General features: G+C 36.7%; 1 protein-coding gene across 1 annotated transcript in view; it reads right to left on the bottom strand.

Moving 5' to 3' along the window:
- LOC142332106 (NACHT and WD repeat domain-containing protein 2) overlaps nucleotides 1-25,751 on the bottom strand; it is a 224,458-nt gene that overhangs the window by 41,320 nt on the left and 157,387 nt on the right. Inside the window, exons 19-21 of the mRNA XM_075378333.1 lie at nucleotides 23,729-23,889; nucleotides 20,881-21,045; nucleotides 17,766-17,896 (exon numbers count right to left, since the gene is read on the bottom strand). Of these exons, the coding sequence (XP_075234448.1) occupies nucleotides 17,766-17,896; nucleotides 20,881-21,045; nucleotides 23,729-23,889 (457 nt within the window). The remainder of the gene's footprint in view (nucleotides 1-17,765; nucleotides 17,897-20,880; nucleotides 21,046-23,728; nucleotides 23,890-25,751) is intronic.

Below are 25,751 nucleotides of genomic sequence, written 5' to 3'. Positions count from 1 at the left end.
TTTTTGTAATATAGTTACGTTTATTGATTAATTTTAAGATATATTAACTATATAAGTTATAGTTATAACTTAAAATTAGTCAATAGGATATTAGATGACATATTAAAAACTTAATCAAGAAAAATAAATATTATTATACTTATGTTTAGAATATTATTTAGTTAACAATTTACCAAACAATTTTTCAAGATAAGCACATTTTCTAAGCAATTCTATAGTATAATTTTAATTAACACCTAGTAAATAGTCTAATATTTGGTCTTGTAACACAAGTGATCACGCTGAGCCAAGAAAGACTGAAGGTTTGATAACATCGAAGACCTTGATCTTGCAGAATTATATTTTTTTATGTAGGTGTTTGCCGAACTCTTCAGCAGGGTAGTGTTAGCCGAAGTTATGTGATTACACGCTGCAAAATGGCAACAATACGTTCATCACAGTTGCCATTTTTTAATAAATGTCGCAGTTCTAACTATTAAGAATGAATCATATTAAACTGAAGTTCAGTATCAACCTTTTCAAACAGTTAACCAGTGAAATTTGGTGTTATTCCTTTCAAATATGACACGCGAAACAAACCGATCCAATTAGAAGCAGTAATCGTTCATTTTAAGTGATCAAGTTAGTGTACTAGTCAATGATCTGTTTTAAATAGAGAATAGACTTCCATAGTGTAAAATACAGAATGTTAAATGAAATATATATATATATTGTTACCACATATATGCCTAGGTTTTTTTTCTGTTTAGCCTCCGGGAATCACCGTCAGGTATTACTTCAGAGGATGAATGAGGATGATATGTATGAGTGTAATTGAAGTTTAGTCTTGTAGAATCTCAGGTCGACCATTTCTGAAATGTGTATAATTGAAACCCAACCACAAAGAACACCGGTATCCACGATCTAGTATTCAAATATGTATAAGAATGTGTATTCAAATGTGCCTTTACTAGGATTTGATCGTTGGAACTCTCGACTTCGAAATCAACTGAAGACATGTTCACCGCTAGACCAACCCGGTAGATTAAATATGCCTAGCTTAATATCGGTGGACGCAGCGCTAGTAGCTCAGATATCAGCTGGAGTAAACTAGAAATAGCAAAATGGTGGGAATGACAAGCGTCACTCCCATCACGTAGCTGACCACGCAGATCTCTCACCACAGTGGCGCTGCGGCCCCTCCACGCGCATGCTCCTATAAAAGAACATACACTATAGTGAATTTGCAATTCGTCGTCGATCTCCCGCTGAAGAAGACCAAGAAGAAGAAGACGTTCCCTGGCCGACTCAACTTGGGACCTCCCGACGGATGACAACATTCCCGCCGGAGAAGCAGTCCTGACTGGCCCACCGAGGGAAGCGCTTGGAGTGGATGCTACCTTCCCCACCCGGGCTTTAATCGCCCTGACAGTGAACTTGGCTGCAGGAGCCGGTCCAGCGTGGGGTCGCTCGGGGAGAACCGCTTCGGCCGCGCTGGTGGAAGACGACCGATACTGTGCGGTCATCTTTTAGATGTGACAACAATCGTGTAAGTTCGGAAGATGTAGATATTTGTGTGTGATTAGTTATTAAGTGATATATAATATTAGCATAAGACAACGTGTTGGCGGTATAATCCGTGGGTGTTATTGGCTTTATTCGCTAATATTTAATGATGTATATTACTTATTTTGTATATTTAGACCGGTTAGACTTATTTGTTGGTATTTGTTAGTTTTTATTGGTGATATATAGTTTTATTAAGATGGTACGATCACATTGTTAACCAAAATTTCGCCACGTCCTCGTATAGCGGAACCCGCCATTGTTGCAGGTCTGCCAACTTTGGTGAAGTAAGTGAATACAAAGAATATATATTTTCTCTTTGTACTATTAAATTCAGTGAATCTTTCCTATTGAACTGGTGAACTGTAGGAACTTGTCGAAATTCTTTCTAAGTCCCACAGTAGTGTTTATATAGGGAAACTTAATTTTCTCTATATATCGGTACCTGGGCTCCCGCCTCCAAAACCTTTTTGTACCTATGCCGGCCCCTCCCTATCCCCCAACCAAGTTTCGTCCCCGGCATTTTTCCATCAATCCCCCGAATTTTTTCAAAATCTTTACCCCTCCGCTGTCATTTTCTTCCTTTTTCTCTCCTGTTTCCGAAACTACTATCCTTTTTTTAATTTCGACCCTTGTGTGGCCCTATACGGCGTTGAGACAAACCGCTTACTTACCTGCTCTTATTTATATTATACTCAGTGTGGGTCTAAAGGACCTGTATTTCGTTATCAATATGGTGAAGACCCGAAAACAGAAAGTTGGAGTAGGCAAGTGGGAGTTGTACTTCCGAAGTGGATGCGGACCCTCCTCCGGTACCAGTACACAAAGAACAAATACAAAGCAAAAATGTTGATGGAATAGCAAAGGAAAGAGCAAGAAATGAGACAGTCTTCTAGTAGGAGTTCAATGGATAATGAGGAGGTGGATATCGCCACGATATTAGAAGATTTCGAGAAACCTAACGACTTCCTGAGTTCCATCACGGGAGGCCGTGAAGACCTAAAGGTCCAGAGTAAGAGGCTGGATTGAGGAAATGGCGCTGGTTCTGAGACACACTCAGTGGAGAGTCGTTTCGATGGAACGGGGCGCTCAAACAGCATCGACAGGACAGTCAGCGATCAAAGACATGTTGCAATCCGGCATAATGGCGGATCTGCAATCAATTATAAACCGACGATGGAAAACTCAGATTTTCCAAAAGACTTCTCTCCTCACGGAACTTCCAAAGGATGAGGAAGACAAAGGACATGTCTTCGTATGCAGCAGGAATGGGACTCCCAGAAAAACGTACGCAGATAAGCTTAAGACGGCGGGACCTGCAGCCTTTGCAAGACTAGCGGGGAGACTAAGGGCTCTTGGACACGTCGTCCAAGAAATGGGAGCGGTCACGCTGCTTGGGGACAAGGAGGATGTCCACCAGATGGGAGATAATTACGTTCTGTTAGTTGAGGATGAAGATACTGAGACGGTGGATCATCTGCTCTCAGACCTTGATAGGATTTTCAAGCATGCGGATGACTCTTTCATACTGCCCTAAAGGACAACTTGGGGAGCGGCGAGAAAAACGGCGGAGTTCTGGGCCCGGCGGAATAGCCAAACCGTCCCATACATTTCTATGGAGAAGAACCTCAGGCGAAACAACAACCCCAGGAAGAGAGCAAGACGGTGGTACTGAAGCAGCAAGGCGTATCCTACGCTAGTCTACTAAAAACGGTGAAAACCTCGGTCGGCCTCGAACTGGCAGCAGTCATCCTGTCAGTAAGACAAGGCTGAGGTGACAACGCGGAGGTAAGAGTACGTCAGGGATCGGCAGCGATTCTGGGTATCAAGCGTAAAGTAGCAACAGCGGCCCCGACGGTAGTGGTTGCAGAAAGAAATGGGACGAACAAGATGACGATCATCCACATACGTGACCTTGACAGCGAGGTCCCGAAGGATGAAGTCTCAAGGGCTATCGTGGGGATAGTGGGGGAACACACTCAAGCTCGGGTGACCTCACTGCGTCTAGCCTATGGGGCCACGCAAAATGCGACGGTGCTCTTACCGTTAAGGGAGGCACTGAAACTGACCTCGACGGGAAGGCTGTTGGTCGGGTGGCAGTCCTGTCGGATTGCGATCCGGCAACTAGACACCACGTGCTACAGGTGCTGGGGCAGTGGCCACAATTTCTCGGCATGCACTGGCCAGGACAGACGCAAATGCTACTACAATTACGGCAAGCCGGACAGTGGAGGGTGACTTGCTCGGCTCAACCATGGTGTGTAGATAGTAAAAATGTTGGCCATTGGACTGAGGCCTGGGTTTGTACGGCCAGGAAATGAAATCCCTCCTTCTGAACGTGAACAGAAGTGTGACCGCCCATGATCTATTGCGGGCGGCTGCACAGGACAATGATGTTGACTACGTCCTCGTCAGTGAGTCAAACCACTGGGTACTGGCTGCAGGTAACTGGTATACGGACAAATAGGGTACCGTGGCGATTAGGAATGTCGCTGGACGATATGCCGTGTTGCACACTGAACCAGGTGATGGATACGTCTTAGTGGAAATCACTGAATAGGTACTGATCGCGACGTACATATCCCCAAACTGCGAGTACGCTCGTTTTCTGGAACATTTGGAAAACCTTGATAGGCGTATGTCCACCATACGCAAACCGATCATCCTGGCTGGCGATCTGAACTCTGAATTACGTTGAATTACGGGTGTTCAGATCAATACAAAGGGGATACGTACTAGCGAACATGTTAGCGTCGAAAGGCTTGGTGACTATGAACGAACCACGGGTGTCAACATACGTAGGGAGAGGGAGCGGATCCGTTATAGATATCGTAGCAATAACGGACCGCACTGCTTCGAAAATGGTGAACTGGAGGGTCCTGAACGAAGAGTACGGGAGCGATCATCAGGCCATCGCCTTGAATTGGAATCCGGAGAGCGGCAGATATCCATCCGCTCAGGAAGCCAAATGAAAGACAGGTGGTTAGGACAGTGGACGACACCGCCACAGAGATAGCGCTCTAGAGAATCACCGATCCTGAAGAGCTGGAAAGGCTACTGGCTTCCGTGTGCAAGCGAGAGGCAGGCATGTCCATCGGAAGAATGAAATCCACATGTTGGTAGAACAACAACATAGCGGATAAGAAATGAGAAGCCTGCCGGGCGCGGAGGACCCTCGTGAGACTCAGAGGAAGGCAAGGGGTTGGTTTGGCTGACGCGGAGGAAGATTATCGCCGGACCAAGAGAAACCTCAGGAAGGCAAAGCGGGAGAGGCCTGGGATCGCTTGATAGAGGATCTCAACAAAAATCCGTGGAGGAGGGCTTATCAAATTGTCATGAAACGGTTTGATAAGCGGCTCCCTCTTCTTTCCAAGGATCAGACGGGAAGAGCAATATTGACTCTCTTCTCAGTCATGGATCTGGACTGGGTGGAGGTCGAGAGCGCGATTCCCAGGCCTTTCACTGAAGATGAGCTTCGGGCCGCAGCCCTGAGGATCACGGGACAAAAGAGTCCGGGACCAGACAAAGTTCCTAGCATTATTGTTAAGAACCTTGTTAACCACCACCCCTGGGTAGTGTTGGAAGTCATGCACGAGGCGTTGACGAATCCGACGTTCCCTCAGAATTGGAAGGGTGCTAGACTGGTTTTCCTGCTGAAACCGGCTGTTGAAGATCAGTAGGAAAAGAAATACAGGCCAGTCTTGCCTCCTTAACGAACTAGCGAAGCTGTATGAGAGATTGATTGTCAAAGAATATGGGAGGAATTTGGGGAGGGGGCAGGATTCTCCACGACCCAATTTGGATTCGTCAAAGGGAAGTCGACCGTTGACGCCATTCGTTATGTCGTGGACTGGGCCGCATTCGTTATGCGGCGGGTACCTGGCGAAGGAGACAGATCCCCCTTTTGGTACTTCTAGATATCAAAAATGCGTTCAACAGCATTTATGATATTGTCAATACACGTGTAGTGACAAGGGAGGTAGCCTCAATACTGATACCCACCGGGTTGGTCTAGTGGTGAACGCGTCTTCCCAAATCAGCTGATTTGTGAGTGAGAGTTCCAGCGTTCAAATCCTAGTAAAGTCAGTTATTTTATACGGATTTGAATACTAGATCGTGGTTCTTTGGTGTTTGGGTTTCAATTAATCACACATCTCAGGAATGGTCGAACTGAGACTGTACAATACTACACTTCATTTACACTCATACATATCATCCTCTGAAGTATTATCTGAACGGTAATTACCGGAGGCTAAACAAGAAAAAGAAAGAAAAGCCTTAATACTGAGGACGTTTTTAGTCGACCCACATGCAAGAATGGTTGGATTGGACTCTCTGATGAAGCATTAAGGACCTTCAAGGTATATGAGGTGGGCGCGCGATTCGGGGGGGGGGGTATCCGTGGGGTGCATATCCGGACTCTGATTAAGGTATAGGGATGGGAAGGGTAGCCTTTCTGGGGAGAGGCGTCGTGGCAACCAGAAGTGCTAGTCGTGATGTCTCAATGAACAAACAGGGACTCCGACAGGTAGGACAGCTATGTTAGTTGCATGCACCAGGTGGATCTGCAGCCACGTCACTCAGGGCCGAACGAGGCAGCGTCTTCTAGGCGATTACCGGTTGCCCCTGAGGGGTTAAAAAGGTCCGGAAAAAAAATATATATATAATAATTTACTGTAGATATTTAACAAATATTTTTATTCTACTTCAATTTTCACAAAAACAAAAAAAAATAATTTTTTATTTGCATGTTAAGAATAATTTATACTAATAACAATAATTAAGAATTAGTAAATAGTTGTAATCAACTCATTTTTAACTATTAATGAGCTAATAATTCTTCAACAAAAACGAAATGAAAAGTTGTTGCTTTACTTTTTTTTTCGTTTTTGTCTTTTTACAAATATTTTAATACCCAATTACCTTTCCTATACAACACCTGAAGGAAGAAATCTCCTTCTCACTTTACGTATTTTAAAGTGCAAGCATTCAAGATGTTCATATCAAGCACTTAATATTTAAAAACGATTTATTTCTTTTCATTAGCTTAATTGACGTACTTTTATAGTAAATTAGTTAACGTACTAATTGTTTTTTAGTAAAACCGTTGACTGTTAATTACTATTTGATAAGAATATACCAGTTTTGGATTATTTTTTTAAGTTAATTTAAAATGTTTTAAAAACTAAGCCAGTCAAAACTATTTTGTTTTAAGCGGAGGTGGAATTAAAAAAAGTGTTTAATATTAATCTTTGAACTCTAATTTAATTATTGTCAGGATACTCCATGAAACCTCCTGTAATTTCTGATCATTCTAATTATATTTCTCCTTGAAATTTAAAAAAAACAGTTCAGAATAAATTTCTGATGCAATATTCTTCATAATATTTTACATATTTTTGAGGATTAAAGCATTAAAATGTTTTAAACTTATATTCTAAGAGAAGTGTAATTTACGTTTCATACAAAATTGGTATAAAATGAAATAATAAAAAAAAAAAATTAAATAATTAAAGTGAAAAAAGGTGTGGTAAATATTAGCAATAACGGTAAAGGGCAGAATGTAATTACCGTAGAACCTAATAAAGTTTACGTAGGCTTATGTCATTATAAGCCGTGGGTGGAAGCAGATAAAGGGATGATGAGAATGAGCAAGAGGTAGTTGCGGTGGTGGTGAGGTTTTTGTTTTACGAGAAAACTCCCAAACGTGACAAGGATTACTAAAAAGCACCAGAATTTTTCACGGCAGAATTTTTTTATAGTAAAATAAAACTTTGATATTTAATACTTTTTTCAGTTTTCCAAGGTTAGTTATGTAAATGCATTTTTGTAATTATTTTTTCTTTTTTAATTTTATGAATAAACCTAATCATTTGTTTAAAAAATAATAATAATAATGAAACCAGAACCGTTTATTCTGAAAATATTTTACACAAAATTCTTTGCTGTATATTCTAATTTTATGTTTCTTAAATTTTTTGTTAAATTGGTTTCATCAAAATAATGATAATAAGCATGATACATTTTATATGAATATGAGTCATAAATGTCCATTCTTTACCCTAAAATTATATTTGCGATATTAACAACAATTTTCTCAGTCAAATGAGGGAATTATATTTGTAGATATTTGCCAAATCATTAATTTGTTGATCACTTATTCGTATTGACCAAATCATTTGCCAAATCGTAATTTGACAATCATTTTCCAAATGGTAGTATTCCCTAGTTGCTTCCAACATTTTTGGAATACAAACTGAAAATAAGAACACTTTATTCAGTTTTATCTTTTTAAATACGATTTATTGTGAAATCTCAAAATAAGATTAATTAATTAATTTTAAAAACCAACATTTTTTATTTATAATTTGTGTAGGAATTTGTAACTGATTCCTTTTCCTATTACTCCAAAGATGTTGGTAATGCAATCCAATAGTGAATTGAAGACAAAGGTGTTACCATCTGATAATGATTTCACTTTTCATTTATTTTTTGAATTTTCTGATTTTATATTCCAAGTATTTCGTGCATGATAGTATCATGTTAATTTTAATTATTGCAATTTTGGATAATTTTTATTTTAAATGTAACGCCTCAACTTAAATTATTAAAAAACAAAAAAAACATTCTCCGTAGTTACTAGTTACTAATCAAATTCACTATTTCTACCTATAATAAAAAAACCCATCCGTTAAGAAACTAAGTTTATTATTAGAACTTTAATAAACTTACTTGATAATACCACTTTCACTAACTATTGGTTTTACTAGCATACATATGTATTAGTGGTTCTTTCGTGATAACTTAATTCTATAATGACATTAAAGTGTACATTTTGTAAATATATGTTAAAAGTAATGAAAGGAAAGCAAAATTTGTTCTGAAAAAATATGGTAAATATTTAAGTGAATCAAATAAAGAAAATATTTTAGGTTGTATTATTTCTATTAAAGACAATCGGATAATATACTACCTCAAGTCTTCCTTAATTACGAATCTTTTATTCGCGTTGATGAGAATAATTTTGCACAGTTATCATTTATAGAAATTTTGCATTTAACTTGTTTAAGTAATATTAGCGTCAGAAATATATTTAGTCATGCTTATATTTCGAAAGTATTTTAAGGTATTCAGTAAAGGTTTTAGGTATATTTATTATTGGTAATATCACGAGAGCCAATTTAAATAGAAGAAAATTAATGAAAATTATACAATAACTTAATGAAAAAGTTATAACTATATACGTTCTTGAATATAAAATATAGTCAGAATGGACAGAAATTTTATATTTCTACTAAGGATGAAAAAAAAACATTAAGAAGAAATCAATAATTCGTCTTCATTGTAAAATTATTACTTTTGGTATTATGTTACATCCAAACTCTCACACTTATCAATTCATATTAACTCTAATCCAGAAAAGGTAGTTAAACTTTTACCCTGAGAGTTCAAAATACTCTTTCACGTATGACTTTTAAAATTTATGTTAGAATTTTTATGTACATTTGATATAATACTGAATTAATCAAAATAGTTTTAGCCAAGTCATAGTTCAGATATTCCTTATTATCTGCCTCATTTTTCCTTATTTTTACAAAGATTCACCGTTCATAGTTAACCTGGATGTACACGTACTTAATTTAATATACCTGAATAAATATATAACTGAATCTGGATTTTACTACACACACGCTTACGCGTGCACATGCACGTGCGTACATACACACAGAGCATCATTATGAATAAATATTATACATACTTGATGAATAATAAAGTTAATGAATTGAGCATTTTTCTATTCAGAGTTCATGTTACTTCTATAAACATTTTAATCTAATGTTTTTAACAGTAAGGTTTTCCAGCAAACTTCTTTTTTTGAAATCTCTAATTACGTTTATAATACACCGAAACAAATTCCACAGTCTTTTAGTCTTCATATTTGGAATTTCTTATGTACAATATGTCTGTTGTCGAAAATAATTCGGCCGTATTTTTAATGTCCTCATATCAACGTAAGTTAAGAAATTCTATACTTATTGCAGAATGCAATTAACTGTTAAAACTATCTATGACAGTAGACGCTATTATGAGCGTATTTCGATCATTGTCGGAAGCATACTTGTTAATTGCGGTGAGCCATCACTTTGGGATAGACGGGACCAACTTCTAGCGTCTTAGTGTATCCGGGTCAAAGAACAACCGAATCACCTGATTTTTAACGCAGTCCTTGCGAATCCTCATTTACAAAGGTATCAGAACCATCCTTGTTATACAGCGCTGGATACGAGCACACGGCTCGTACCCAGCGTTTACTGCAACTTTTAAATTTATACACACTATTTTCCCAATTTATTCCAGTTCATATTCTCCGTGGAGAATCGACCCCATAAATTTTAATTTTGACCTTACCATATACAATAAAATATCAACAACTCATTTTGCTCTTCGGTAAATATTTTACCAGTTTCTTTCCAAGACAAACCCAGACGCAGTAGTATACACAGATGGATAAAAGCAGAATGATACCGTTGGATGAGCATTCGTTGTTAATGAAAGAACCTATATGTTTGGTCTACCTAGTATTACAAGGGGTTTTATTGCTGAACTGTACGCTATGAATATCATTAACGCTAAATACCGTGATATCCTTATTTGTAGCGAATCGTGTAGGGCACTTCAAGCTTTAAAAGATTTGCCTTCCCGATATTCTATCATCACCGAATATATATAATGCAATTGCTAAGTTAAAACAGCGGAATACAGAAGTGAGTTTCTGCTGGATCCCTAGCCATGTGAGATTCCAAGTTATGAACGAGCATATTCCGCTGCTAATGACGCATGAAGTCAACTGTCCTTCACCACTAGTGTTACTACTTCCAACTTTATTAAATGTGTAAAAAACACACTTCGAGCAAAGTGTCAAGGTGACTGGACAACTACAGGGATAATAAATTCCTGTACATCAAGAATACTGGGTTGCCACTAGATTCTTCATGCAGAACAATTCGCTGAGAAGAAGGTGTCCTCTGCCGAAAGCGATTAGGATATACCAGTGCTAGTCACGGGTACCTGATGTCAGCAGGAAACGCACCAGTATGCCTACGATGCTAATGCCGTTTGACTGCGCACTACATCCTTTTGAATTGCATATGTTATGCAGCCTTACGTTGTAAATTTAAATTGCCCAGAAACATTTGCCTAATCCTGACCAATGATAAGGAAGATTTAGGCCGGGTTATTTCTATGAGGTACTAGCAATCAACATAGAATTTAATTTTTTTTTTCATGTTAATCAAACGATCATTTTTTATTCTATTTTTGTATTACTCGTCTATATATTTTGTACTGGTGTTAAAAGTTTTTAATGCAGTTATTTTTCTTATAACTGATGAGTTTTTATGTTAGTTCTTTAATCTTTCTCTTATCAGAGAAATTGCCCTCGGATAACTCCTCTCCGATCTCGTTATATTTTATTTATTTTTTGTTAAATTTTATACTTTTTATGTTTCTGTTGTCTAGTTATAGTTGTCTTTTTTGTTTTATGTTTAGTCTAAGCAATTATAACGCGAAAGCTTTTATCGTCCACAAAAAAAAGTCAGAAATAGAATTTTTTAATAGAACCTGCAGGCTGTATATTTTTATAAAATAAACATAATACACTACTCCATTTAAGTGCAGCGTAAATAAACACACAAATTATCACAGACTTCCATGTACGTCATAAAATGCAACAATAAATTATTCATTACACACCCTAGCATTTAAAAAGAAAAAAATATATATACATATAATGACATATATTCAACTATCTATACATGCAACTATTTTTATATGAATACATTTAATTACTTAATGACATTGTGATTCAAATTATATATATAAATTCCGCTAATATTAGAATACAAGCACTAAAGTAAACGAAAAAAATTATTTAATCACTTTAACATTTTTTTATAATTTGTTCAATATATATATATATATATATATATATATATATATATATATATATAGGAGAGAATGAGGAAAAAAGAATATGGAATACTAATACATAAAAGTTTTCATTGCAAATTACTGAAATTAATTAGCTAAATATTATTACACAATAAATGTTTCGTTTACATGTACAGAGTGCTTATTGAAAAATTTGTATGAAATTAAAAATTATAAATCAATAATTCTGATTCATAAAGTTTACTAATAATACATCTTAAAAATCCATTAACTAATCTGTATTTGCAGCCTGAACCCAGTCCGAACAGGCTATGTGATAAGCTAAATAAAGATAAATCTGTTTACTTGCTTTTTCAGTCTATAAACGACTGCAGTCGATGTTAAAAAATGTCCTGACACCTGTTTCAGTGGATCATACCATGAGCTAACGGACTCTATTTCTCTAAGGATTGCTCTAACGGGGTTGCTAAAGTGCTACAAACTGTGACAGTGATTAATTTATTGTGACTTATTGTTAGTTATTTTCATTTCTATTTCTTTGACTGTCGCTTCCGTATGAATTTCTTCATATTTTGAACTTAGATATTTATGATCAACCATTTTCACTTGGTTAAGTAAAATTCATATAAGTCGGATAATCAAGCCGGCCTCCGTGACGCAAGTGGTAGCGTCTCCCCCTTTCTCCCGGAGATCCTGGGTTAGAATCCCGGTCAGGCATGGCATTTTTCATACGCTACAAACTTCCATTCAGGCTAAATGATCGTAGCAGTCGATGCCTGCACATCTCATTAAAAAAAAAAATTGATTTCATTCATGTCGGCCACTTTATTTTCACATAGCCTTTTACCGTCTTTGATATCAAAAGTTGCATTGCGACTTGCTACATATCCTTTAACTTCTGACTAAACCAATACTAAAGGATTTAAATCGGTAATATGGAAGTAGTCAGAGAACGTCATGTGATTTTTGTTTTAAAAGTTCGTTAAATACATAGACATCTTGATCTTTTCCCTGTTTGCTTTTACCAGTTTGCACAATTGTGGTTTCAGCACCAAGGAAGAATGAGAAACAGAATGTTTCTACAACTACTTTAATCATATTTTCCTTTCTTGAATATGAATTTTTTTATTTTTCTAAAACGGCATTATGATAGGGTATTTGTCAGAAATTATCATAGAATTATCGGAAGGTTTGGAATTAATATTTTCTACGTCCATTTTATTTAATTTTTTGGTTTCATTTAAGCTTTGTGATCACCGCTATTTAAACTTACTTGCCAAGATAGTAAGGCGGTTTTTATCAACTATTTCTCTTCCAACGTGCACTATATTAAGTCTGCTGCCTTTTTAAATAAGAACTTTCAGTCCGTCACGTGAATCACGTTACCAATACTTATGTTTAGTATGACAAAATAATATATATGACTCATCTAGGTACACTATCTGCTTATTTTCGATTTTAAATTTTATTACGGCAGTCAGAGAGTGAATACGCTCAACCATAGGTCAAGTCGCTTAGGACCTTCCTGCTACTTTCAGTTTTTCTCCACCTAAAGCTGTTTTCTTTTATTATTTTTCTCAAACTTGTCTCGTTTCCTGAATAACTAATGGCATATTTTAGGGATAATTTCATATTTTTTACCGACAGCAATTGTTTATGAATTTCGTGAAATTCTTTTATAGTCAATCTTACCACGCACTTGCCAAAGTCAACTAGTCCCCATTGTAGGCTTTTCACGGGGTTTATGTTTTATTGAAGTAGAGAAAGAAATCTCCGCAGGATTTTCGACTAATTTTTTTAGCAACGACTTTTTATATTTTCTTACTTTTTGGACTTGGGATCGCGACACCCCACACGCAGCTGCTGTTCTATCTTCACATCTTTTAATTTTAATAAGTTGTTTATCTTCTTTTTCTGACTACGGAAATCTATCACCTTCTTGTTTCATAAACTCATACTCACTATTTATTATTTCCCGTACCTGCCGTTTTAGTTTTTTGTTTTTTACAGTAGACAGTTCAGTGATAAATATAAAACACTAAAAACACACAACCGTTTATAAAATATGAAAAAACCTTTCTCAATCAAACCTCGAATAAAAAAAAAAAACGGAATTTGCACAAATACTTTTACAGGATCAAAACAAAACAACAGAAGAACTAGTAACTGGATTGTACTCAAACATTCAATAACGTAGGCTTATGGATAATTATTTTTTTTTAAATTGGCTGGCTGTATTTGAAAACTACGAGCTCATAGCAATATTGTTTCTTGATATGATTTTAAGAAAGGTGACTCATTTCCTGAATCATAGTACTTGGCTTGTCCGTGTTTATTTTTACGATAATAACCGAGACTCACTACCACGTAGTTTATTCGTAGTGAGTCTCGAACGATGTCCTCTGGGTACCTGGGGGAACCCAATTGTATTTAGCTCTAGTTCCAGTACGCGTGCGCTCTGCTGGAGTGGTCCGTTATATCGCCAGAACTCGTGGGGCCAAAATCACAAGTCTAAACGAAACTCCTATGTTGGTTGGTGGTCCATCTGAAAGAACCTCCAAAAACAATCTTGTGGAAAGGTCTCAATCAACTTTGTCTGACGAGGATGTCAATAATGAAGAAAACAATGCAAATTGTAAAGCAGCCCATCCATAGTTTAAAAACATTACATTCGTTGATATGCGAAATACTCAGGAAGGTCCCTTCACAAGGTCTCGCCCCCCCTGATTAACAAGGTAATAACAGGATCATGTGACTCACCGAAGAACATAAAAAAATTAAGTGATGGATCGATATTAATCGAAAATCATAACGGTGAACAGAATAGATCTCTTTTACGTGTTACTAATATGAGCGGTATAAATGTAAGTACGATTTGCCACAAAATTTTAAATACCAGCCGGAGAGTAATATTTTGCAGGGAACTTCTGCAAAAAAACAGCTGAATGTAACGGAAATAGGTGATGAGCTTCGAACCCAAGAAGTTGTAGATGTGAAACGTATAATGAAATAGCAGAGCGGAACGGAAGAACCAATAACTTCTCTTACGATAACGTTTAATCTCCTGGTGCCACCTGAATGGATTACCTGTCGGTTCGGGTACGACCATTCATATCCTACCCGCGTCGTTTCAAATGCCAAGGTTATGGTCACACTACAACATCTTGCTCGAAGTCAGAGATCTGTGCTCGATGTGCTAAGGAAGGTCACAATGACACTCACTGCCATGAAGATGAAAAATGTGTGAACTGCAGTGGTTCACATACAACTAACTCCCGAGATTGCTCAACTTTTAAAGAAGAAAAGGCAATTCTCAGAATCTCTACCGAGCAAAAGCTATCTTTTCCGGCTGCAATACAGAAAAACTCACGTAACCTGGTTAAACCAGATGTGTCTTTTGTCACCGCTACATCAAAACAAGCTCCCACAGTATAAGGTAATCAGCAGTGCGGATCCTGCAGTGAGCTAAAACAACTTGTTCAGATGTTATCTGTTCAAGTCGCTGGGAGATACGACTGTCTAATATACTGTTGGGAGATTGGTGAAGTTGCTATTTTTATGCGGAATGAAATGTCGGCTATAAGGATACCACTAACTACCCCAATTCCTGCTGTTGCTGTGAAGGTCTCTATCCCCATCAAATTGCATGTCTGCAATTTGTATCTCTCTCCAGACTCAATGTTCATCCAGAGTTCAATGCTCTAGAACTGTCAAATCTCCTCACGCAGATCTCATCGACTTCGTTAATAGTAGGAGACGTCAATGCTCCAATGCTCACCATATTTCTGGGACACATTTTACTGCTCCTCTGAGGATATATGATAAACAGAGTGAGGCAAAACTTGCATCTTTTTCTGCTAAAATCATTCTGCAGAATGTGTGTGACCCATTAGGGTCACACACATTCATGTCCTTGTCATCTTTTACATTGTCCAACATCGATCTTTTCGTATGCTCGACGAGTTTACTCCCTCGTCTTTTTGTGATGACTTTCACGGCAGTAATCACAGGCAGATTATTATTGCTTTTGCTGCCGACCACGAGAAGAAAAAATGTCCTCGGAGATGGATTGTTGAAAAGGCGGATTGGAACCATTACCATAACCCTTCCCATCAAAGTATGAAAGTATGATGTTGGCGCGGGCGTCCTTGATCAACTTTCCTCTTTTATGTCCATCATACTTGGGAATGCTAATATTTATATCCCACAAACATCGGGAAACCCTAGAATGTCCTTTTGTTCCTTGGTGGAATGAGATTGCCAAAACGCTATTAGCAGACGACGGCAGGCGCTGTGTAAATTTAACCACTGGCCTACAAATGAACATCCAGATTTGTACCGTAAGGGTAGAGCGGTATTTCGTCGGGTATTCTTGGACGCTAAGATGAAATCATGGAGGAAATACGTGGATACCATCTCACGCACTACTTCCACGTCTACTGTATGAAAAACGATCCATGCAATTTGCGGATCACCAAAACAATCTATTCTCAGGCTTATTCATGAAGGAGAACTCCTTTCATCATCTTCTGCAGTGGCAACTACCTTAGCAAACTCTTTCCTCTCGATATTTCTCACTTCAGTATACAGTAACGAATTTCGGAGGTACAAGATACAGATAGAAGTATTATCGCTGAACATTCGTGATTCGGCCGGTGAATTAAATGCTTTATTCGCATTCAACGAGTTGTTGCACGCACTTAGAACCTCCCATGACAACTCTCCTGGACCTGACAACATTCGTCTCGGTATGCTGTCGCACCTTCTCATTCGGCATTACAACACTTGTTGAACGGTTATAATGATTTATTCTCCGCAAAAGTCTTCTCACTCATCTGGTCAGAAGCCGTTATTAAACCTGATGAAGACAAAGCAAGCCCCGCAAGCTACCTCCCTATCGCCTTGATAAGCGTCTTATGCAAAGTAATGGAGAGAATGGTGAACCGGAGGCTTACTTGGAATGTGGGAAGACATGGCCTTTTATCTCCAGAATAGTGTACTTTCTGACAAGGACGATCCTCCATTGACCATTTAGTGTCACTGGAGACAGCTATTCAAAACGCTTTCCTACTATGCCAGCGCCTCATCGCTATCTTCCTTGACATCAGCAAAGCGTTCAACACGGCCTGGCGACGTAGTATTCTACGCACCCTCAAAAAATGGGGAAACAAGGAGAATATGCTCGCTTCTATTAGGGGTTTCTTAAATGACCGAAGTTTCTGTGTTCGTGTACGAGATTATCTCTCGGGTAGCGTCATCTTGGAGAACAGAGTACCTCAAGGAAGGGTATTAAGTGCCACCTTATTTTCTATAGCCATCAACAGTATTACTAAATGTGTGCAGCCACATTTCTCATGTTCTTTATTTGTTGATTTTGCGATATATATTGCGTCCCACCCAACAACAAAAGCACATAGGCTACTACGTAACACTATATCTCGCCTTGAAGCTTGGTCCAAGGTTACCGGTTTTTACATTTTCACCTGAGAAAACAAATGTGTAGTCTTTTCTCGTCTGCGAGACCTCTTTATATTGCAAGTCTTCTTCAGTGGAGAGCTAATTGCTATCTCTCCTGATGTCAGTGACTACTCGCGCTCCGAAGACCAGCATGAAAACAATTGGAAGGTATTTTGTGATAAAGCATAAGAAACGGAAGCTGAATATATGCGACAAGTACACATCCTTGACAATATTATGGGATCATTTATTATTTCTTTATAATAATATAATGGAAGTTGCATACAAACCAGTTTCTATGTCATTACACTGTGTCATTACAATACTTGTTTCTATGTCATTATCAAATCAAATTTTAAAATGTCAAAACATTAGCTATACACTTTGGTGATTAAAATTTCAAAAACTTCTGTTCTACCATCCAATACCAATACCACAATACATCATACTAAGGCCCATTCACTGTTAGGCAATGAAGCAAATGTTATGCTAAAAGGTTAGTAGAATGATTTGAATTATGGCTGTCGCTGCCGTGGCACCAAGCATTAAAATTAGTTGCGCCGCCTGTGCATAACATCTGATTTTACAAACAATTCTAAACGACTATAATATTTTTATATTTCAGGTTGATCCATCTGTTAGTCAGTTATGCACATTCAATCTGATATTAGATGTTATTTACTCAAAGGTACTCATTTTAAAACGATTTTTGATGACGTTCAACGTATATTATTCACGAGTAAGAAAAACCTGCACCTCGTACTAAAAATGCAAACTAATCATAAACAAAATTTTAAGATTCAATAACTCACAAGTTGATGGCAGTTTGCGAACTAGCGTCCAAGAAGTTGCTCCTTTGGGTGCTGAGTATTCTCTCACGCTGTAATTACCGTTTTGTGTGCAACAGAACAACCTTCTTTTGTCTTTTGACATAACCATTGCGCTGAAAAAGATAAAGATATCTTGATGTGAAATGATTTTAAAATTTGTTTAGAAAAAGCTAAATTTACTAATACATTTTATACTGATAAATAAAATATTACATGTTGAACATATTGACATATTGAACTTTTTTTTGAGAAACGGTTTTTATAGGTTACGAATTAATGTGTCATTAACAATTCAAAACATTTTTTAAATCTTAGAATACGGTATATGTTAGTTTCCGTTAAGAATCAAGTCACTGATTTGTATCAAACTTCCGAATTTTAAGAAGATTTCGTTTTTTATGCCGTTCTTAAATCTTAATGGGACATATTTTTGTTTGATTAAACGAATTTATTTCTTAAATTACGAGTTACAGAACTATTCCTTGGATTAATTAGACACATAAATCTCATGGTTGGGCACTTATAGCAAAAAAATTACTTTTTATGGATTTGACGAGGAGTAACACTGCTCCTGTGCTAGAAATACTTGTGTCAATGTTGTTTATGACGTCCGCGAGGCTGCGTTCAAACAAGAGAATAGGTTCATCTTCAAAACAGGAAAGCGTGATGCCGCTGGGTATTACGGGGTGTTCGAATTAGGCTCTGATCTCTGGTTTCAAGTTCTTGTCGGAGGATAGAATCGTTCTGGATTTTGCATCGTGTCGCGTCAAAGAATACCTTGACGTGCAGCGGTGCTTTAAATGTTGTCGCTTCGGCCACAGGGCCAAAATTTGTAAGTACGCTATGGTCTGCGGGCATGGTGGTGAAGAGGGCCACAAGCGTGAGGACTGTCCGCAGAAAAAAGAGGCTCCGACTTGCGTCAACTGTAAGAGGTTGCGCAAGAGTCATAGGCACTCCGTGAATAGCAAGGAGTGTGGTTGTTACAAGAGGGCAGTTGAGATTTATTTCAACTATCTCACTGGTTAGATTCGGTCAACTTAATGCCCAGGGTGTCTAAGTAGTCCAAGTTGAGTTAGGTGAATTTGTCAAAAAACGGAACCTCTATGTTTTCCTTCTGCAACAGCTGTACGTGGTCAAGGGTAATCTGCCAGGTTTCCCCGGTAGGATCGTTGGTGATAGTAAATCCGCCGTACTTGTAGGAAGTCTTTAGATAGTGTCTTCAAACGGCTAGCCGTTTGAAGACACTATCTAAAGACTATAAAAAGCCGCAGGAATCCAACTGAACAGCATTTGGAAAGATGGGATAGAATTGTTAGGCTGATAGCGGGTTGTCTGATTCTTATAGGTGCAGATGCGAATGCCAGATCGCCTCTTTAGCACAGTGGGATGACGGACGATGGTGGTGAGTTAATCGAAGGCTTCATCGAGCAGCATCATTTCGATGTCTTTAATGCAGCTGGAGAATTGCCCACCTTCGCTGGTGCTGTTGAGTTGCGCAGGGCCTTCCATGGTACCAACATCGATATTACCATTGGTAAGGATATCCCAGGTAGGATTCAGAACTGGTCTGTTGCCGATGATTGGGTGAGTGATCATCGACTGATAGTTTTTGAGTTAGTAGACGGGCTGCGCAAGTCTATAGGGGGAACATCCCTGTTCAGCAGGGGCGCTTCCTGCACAGACGGGCGGTTTGACCTACGTTTTAAAATATTTTTGTGGCCAGGCTCTGAGTCTTTGCTCAAACTCTAACGAATTTCCGTTAGACGACCTGGCAGAGAACTTTATTCTGCAGTAGTTGAAGCCGCTGAGCAGTCGATTCTCAGAAGTACGGGTTGAGAGATAATAGCTGGATGATGGACTCGTGACTTGACCGCGATGAAGCGGACTGTGGCCTGGCTCAGGAGAGCCACACGGGAAGAGGGTAATCCTGAACGCCATGTAGTTTAGATTGCGGATTATTGTTGGAGGAGGACCGAGTATATTCACAAGGTTATATCTTTTAAACGCGATTCCTGGCGCTCTTTTGTACAAGAGCAAGGAAATAAAGACCCATGGGGTGTTATCTATAAAGTACATGGTCATAAGCAGAAAAAATGTATTCTTCTGTCGGCTCTCTCGACCCAGGATGGAGTTGTTATAGACAAAGATCGTGTCCTCACTTTTCTGATGAACGATCTGCTTCCAGATGATGCTGAGGTTGATGAAACCTCGTACCAGCGTGTTCGCAGGGAAGTTGTAGGTGTTTTCTCTGAGAATTTTTCTTTTGAGATTACTGAGGTGGAATTCCGCCAAGTGATTTGTAGCCTGGCTAGGAATAAAGTTCCCGGATATGATGGTATCTCGGTGGAGCTCCTTGTTCGCACGTTGCCGGTGATTCTTGGTCCTTTGTCTAGGATTTTTAATAGGATGTTTTTCGCTGGATATTTTCCAGCGTGTTGGAAACGTGGTATGTTGAAATTGCTCTTCAAAGGTGACATTAAGGATCCCACTGTGAGTTCTTACCGTTCTCTGACGCTCTTGCCTGTAGTAGGTAAGGTTTTTGATAAGGTCTTGTACCTCCGCACTAATTCTAGGTTGACTTCTAATCATATGCTGATGGACGGTAAGTACGGGTTTCGCCCCGGCAAGGCACAGAAGGCGCCATTCTTAGGGTAATGAGTCTGGCTTCGTCCACCGACTGCAAGTATGTACTTGGCTTCTTTTTGGACATATCTGGGGCCTTCAATAACTTGTGATGGACCTCTGTCTTGTTTCAACTTTAACAGTGCGGGTGCACGCTAAACGAAATAAGAAATCTCTCGTGCTACTTCAGCGACAGAACCGACAGAAAGACGACTTCGTTTTTAAAGTCATGATGGTCTTTAAAATCCATCATGGTTAGGAATGGTGGTAGGGGTTGTGGCGACCGCAAGCGTCACAAGGCAAGCGTCTCCTACGGGATCTGGATATACGGGGAGGATTCTTTTGAGTATTTACTCCTGTAGACATTAACTTTTAATAAGATTCTTTTATTTCCACTGATTTGGCTGCTGACAATTTTCCCACTGTAATTAATGTTAATAAACTAAAATCTAATTTGAAGTGAACAATAACTTACCTACGGAAATAAAATGGTTTGAGCTCACTTTCAGGTCTGTTAACACGCAGCAGCATAGATGGATCTTCCAAAGAGCCGGACCAAAACAGGAACCTGTAGTCCTCCATACTTGTGTACTCCATCTTCAACATTGGCCACTGATTAGGATTTTCAGGACTGGAAAACCTTTGCATTATAATATGATACGACCATGTAAATTTCAATTTAAAACAGCGTAAGGTTAAAAACCTAATCTAAATTTTTTATTCAAAACTAATACATTAATGGCAAATAATAACTTACCTACTGCAAACATAAATTCAAGTAATTATAAATTTTATCTATTAATTTTCTTAATGAAATTTTAGTGTAGTCCTTCTTTTATTTAATAAAAGATTAAAATAATGATTATTCTCCTAAGTTATAATTTATTCAGTAATTAATGAAATCCACGGTATGTAATTGTATCCTTCAAGTAAAAAGCTTTTTGCGTTGCTTTGATGAAATATTCCTTGTTATTGTAATAGAATTTATGTACTAACGACGATTAAAATTTAAATGTAGAACGCAAAGACATTTTAATTAATTTTCCTATTAATTTTTTTGATGAAAAATTTAACGCTAATAATTAGCACTCGTTTTAAAGATATTATTAATAAAGACATTAATCTTTATGTAAAGTTTTACTAATCTTTGTTTTTCAATAATATTTTATGAATAAATACAAATACATTTCTAAGGTGGTAAAATATGATAATACTAATAGGTAATAAATTTTGGAAATTTATTACCAAATTTATAAGCCTTTTAGCCTTCAAAGGCTAAACGCACCGTTTTTTTCGGTGCGTTTAAAGTTGAGAAAACTTAACAATTTTTTTATTATTATATCATTTCAGTGTGTTTTAAGTTAAAAATTAACATATTTTCTAGTAAAAAAAACATAGATTTTAGGATTGCATTAAAAAGAAATCCTGTTATTAAGAGTGTAAAGATCTATAGTGTAATGGATAGTCACTTTTTACATTTTATGACGCAATTCTAAAAGAAAAGCAGTTTCAACTCATCTCTTAAGGTTTTCAAAAAACTGAAAATTTTACCCACTGAATTTTTACTCTTTTATGTATTTTTACCTTTGGCACTCGTATTTTTACCTTTGCTCCAAGTATTCTAGAGAATGCAACTTTGTGTATGTATCTGTAAAATTATTATTAGAATAAATTTGAATTTGAAGAAAATTAATTTCGATAAATGTCCTAAAATTATTACTTCCAATTATATCAAAATCACACAAACGTAGAAATGAATAAAGATCGCTCAGTGCCAATCAGAATTAATTATTTTTAGTCAAACTTTCACAATTTATTTTACAAAGTTGAAAATTGGTTTTCTATTTATTCGGAAGCTTTTACAAACCTGAACGTTTTGATTCGACTGAGTTTTAACAGAGAGTATAATTTGGAAGCAAGTTAAAAATATAGTTTGTTTTATAGTTGTAGTTGTTCAGTTTCTCAGTCTCCATTTTCAGTCCCATGATTTATCAACTAATTTACCTATTGTTTTATCTATTCATTAAAAATATATCATCTTAATCCTTTTCGATTAGAGCTAATTTAAAAATCGTCTAATTTTTAGACTAAGCTCTAATCGTCTTAATATGATATCAATAATCGTCTTTGATTTACACAAAATTTACAATCTATAAAGAAAAAACTTTCATCTATAAAAAAAAAATGTTATATCTAAAATAAAATGTTAATGCTATAATGATTTATTATATCTTCAATAGATTTTTTTAGTTCCATAAGGTAGTTAACTTCGGTTCAGTTTTATATTGCGAGAACGAATCTTGGGAGTCTGAAACTTTTAGGAACTAGCATTATGAATATTCTTGAATGTTTTATCATATTTTCGTTCTCCTTTCAGAACAGATCCTCAGATTCCTTGATTAAAAAAGATTAATATAAATTTAGGTGTTAAGCTTACTGTAATGTTTTTAGCCTGTCCAGGTATTGATCCGTGCTTTTCCTCTCTTTAGATTTTCATTTAACTTAAAGAGATAATGAATTTTTAGAATAGACGCGAGAAATTGCAATTTTACAATTGCATTAATGTATATCGTACTGATATACTACTTTCAGAATGAGTAATTTGTAAATACTTTTGATAATTATTTTAAATAATCTCAAAAATATCTTAATTCCATGGTTAATTCCATTAATGCTTTTATGGTTAATTGTATTATTAGAATAATACTCACCCTAACTAAGCTATATTTTTTATCACTTTTTCCTGTTTATGTGAAATTTTCAAAATTAATGGATGCATGACACTTGATAATTTTCCAGTTAAAGTCAACATCGTCGTTTACATATTACTATGGATAAAAAATGATGGATATGACTATGGATAAAAGATTATGTTTATCAGTAATGCAGATTACTGGCAAATTCTTAACGGCTTTAGTTATTTCTACTAATGAAATTCTTAATGGCTTCTAGGAATGATTACTGAAACAATTTTATATTTTCCATCATCCCCATTTCCCGTCATCTCCCATTACATGAAAATAAAATAAAATTGTATAATAGATTGTATGATAGATTATTGTCATTTACATTTTTCAACTAGAGATAATAATAAACTTAGGTTTTGCATTTATTCTTTAATAAAATTAAAACCATAAATGCTTACTCGTATTTTTTACATAATTTTCAAAAGAACTAGAAATGTTTGTTTTTGTTAAAAAAGAAATAATATTATGGAATAATTTCTCAGCAGTTGGTATTCAGAAAAAAATAACGCTTTAGTTTTAATGAAACTTATTATATTCTAACAAAGAAAGATATTATTACACATTTTATTTACAAACCTTCCCTCTAAATTTCCTCGCATATCAAATCGGCAGTAGTTGGAGTGGCCGTGAATAAATAGGTGGGAATTGAGAAGGAATACTCCACACACATTCTCTTCTTCCGGAAGAGGGTTCTCTAGGATCACGTATTCACTAGTCAGCATATTCAATAGTACAGTCTACATAAAAAGTCAATATGAAATTTATTAGTATAACATCTACCAACTAGATTTGGTGTTATATATATATATATATATATATATATATATATATAATAAAATACAATTTCAATTTCTTTCTATCTAAATTTTAGTTTATTTATTTTTTTTTATATTAGGAATACAATTCAAACTTTCCATATTTAGTAATTTTAAAAATTTTATTGTATTAAATATTTTTAATCGCTGATAATTCAACATGAAATTCAGACTCAATAAATTTAAGTATAAATGATTCAATTTTTTTTTTTTGGAACTAGATCCCTGGCAGTAGAGAATTACAGAAGGATTTTATTTGTATACGGTCATCATGTAATACTTCATCTTATTACGGAAATACAAATAAATTATTGCCCATAAAATAAACTAACTTCTAAAAGTCCTAAATATTTTCTAAGGACTTCGCTAATATAAATTTTATTATTTTTTTAAAATGAAATTTAGGTCTATTTTTCTTTTCTTCTTTATAAAAAAAAAAAAACGATATACCTTTCAATCTTGTAAAGATTTTATATACTTGGATTATCTCTAAAGTAAAGACCGCTGGGAAATTTCTCTCCATAAGATTGGCGAACCTGTGTCGTTTATGGCCATGCTAGTAATGTACACACTGCATTGTTGTCTGTAAGTTGTTGCGTTCTAGTATCTTTTATTATTTGAATACTAGATCGTGGATACCGGTGTTCTTTGGTGGTTGGTTTCAATTAACCACACATCTCAAGAATGGTCGAACTGAGAAGGTACAAGACTACTTTTCATTTACACTCATACATATCATCCTCATTCATCCTCTGGAGAATTATCTAAACGGTAGTTACCGGAGGCTAAACAGGAAAAAAGAGAGAGTATCTTTTATTATGTGTGAGTTATTACGTTATAAAATTAATAAGAAAATCGATATTACCGCAGACTATGAAATACGTGGAATCATAGTTTTTTAAACCATCAAAACGTTAATCCGGCTGAAATTCATAGGCAGTTGGTTGTTGTGTACGGTTATAATGTAATTAATCAAAGAAATGTCCGGAAATGGTGTGAAAGTTTTAGAAATAACAGAATTATTGTGCACGATGAAGAACGATCGGAGAAGCCCTCGATTATCACCGAGCGCTTGTTGAACCGCGTCGACGATGAAATTATAAAAGATCGTAACTCAACGATTTCCAACCTGGTCCTTCTTTTTCCTGATGTTTCAAAAGTTGTAACGTTCTTGAACATTTAGGCTTCAGAAAGGTCTGTCTTAACGAAATTTCATCACGTCTTAACGGAACGTCAAAAATTCTGAACGGAATCTGCTTTGGAATTTTTAATGCGCTACACAGAAAAAGACGATGAGTTCCTTAATTCAATTGTTACCGGCGATAAAACATAGATTTCGTATTACACGTCAGAGAGAAAACGGCAGCCAACAGAATGGCGTCATCCTCAATTACCAAAAAAACCAACAAACGTCAAGCCACAGCCATTTGAACGCAAACTGATGGCCACACTCTTTTGGGATCGGTTTGACATACTGTTGATCGATTTCACGCTACGTGGAACGACTATAAATGCAGAAACTTACTGCGAAACTCTACTAAGTTACGGCGCGCATTCAAAATCGGCGACGTAGGCGGATGATCGACGGCACATCCTGTTACACGTCCACATGTTGCGGGTCTGACACTCATTTACTGAGAACATTTGGATGGGAAATTTACGATCACCCGCCATATGGTCCGGACTTAGCTTCTTCTGGTTACCAGTTGTTGGGAAATTGAAAAATTGTATGAGCAGTAAGCAATTCGCGACTGTCGATGAACTTAAAAATGCTGTTAATCAGT

The sequence above is a fragment of the Lycorma delicatula genome, chromosome 1 (genome assembly GCF_047948215.1).
Source record: "Lycorma delicatula isolate Av1 chromosome 1, ASM4794821v1, whole genome shotgun sequence".
Lineage (NCBI taxonomy): Eukaryota > Metazoa > Arthropoda > Insecta > Hemiptera > Fulgoridae > Lycorma > Lycorma delicatula.
Note: the sequence above shows the minus strand (reverse complement) of the source record. Positions and strands in the feature narration are given on the sequence as shown.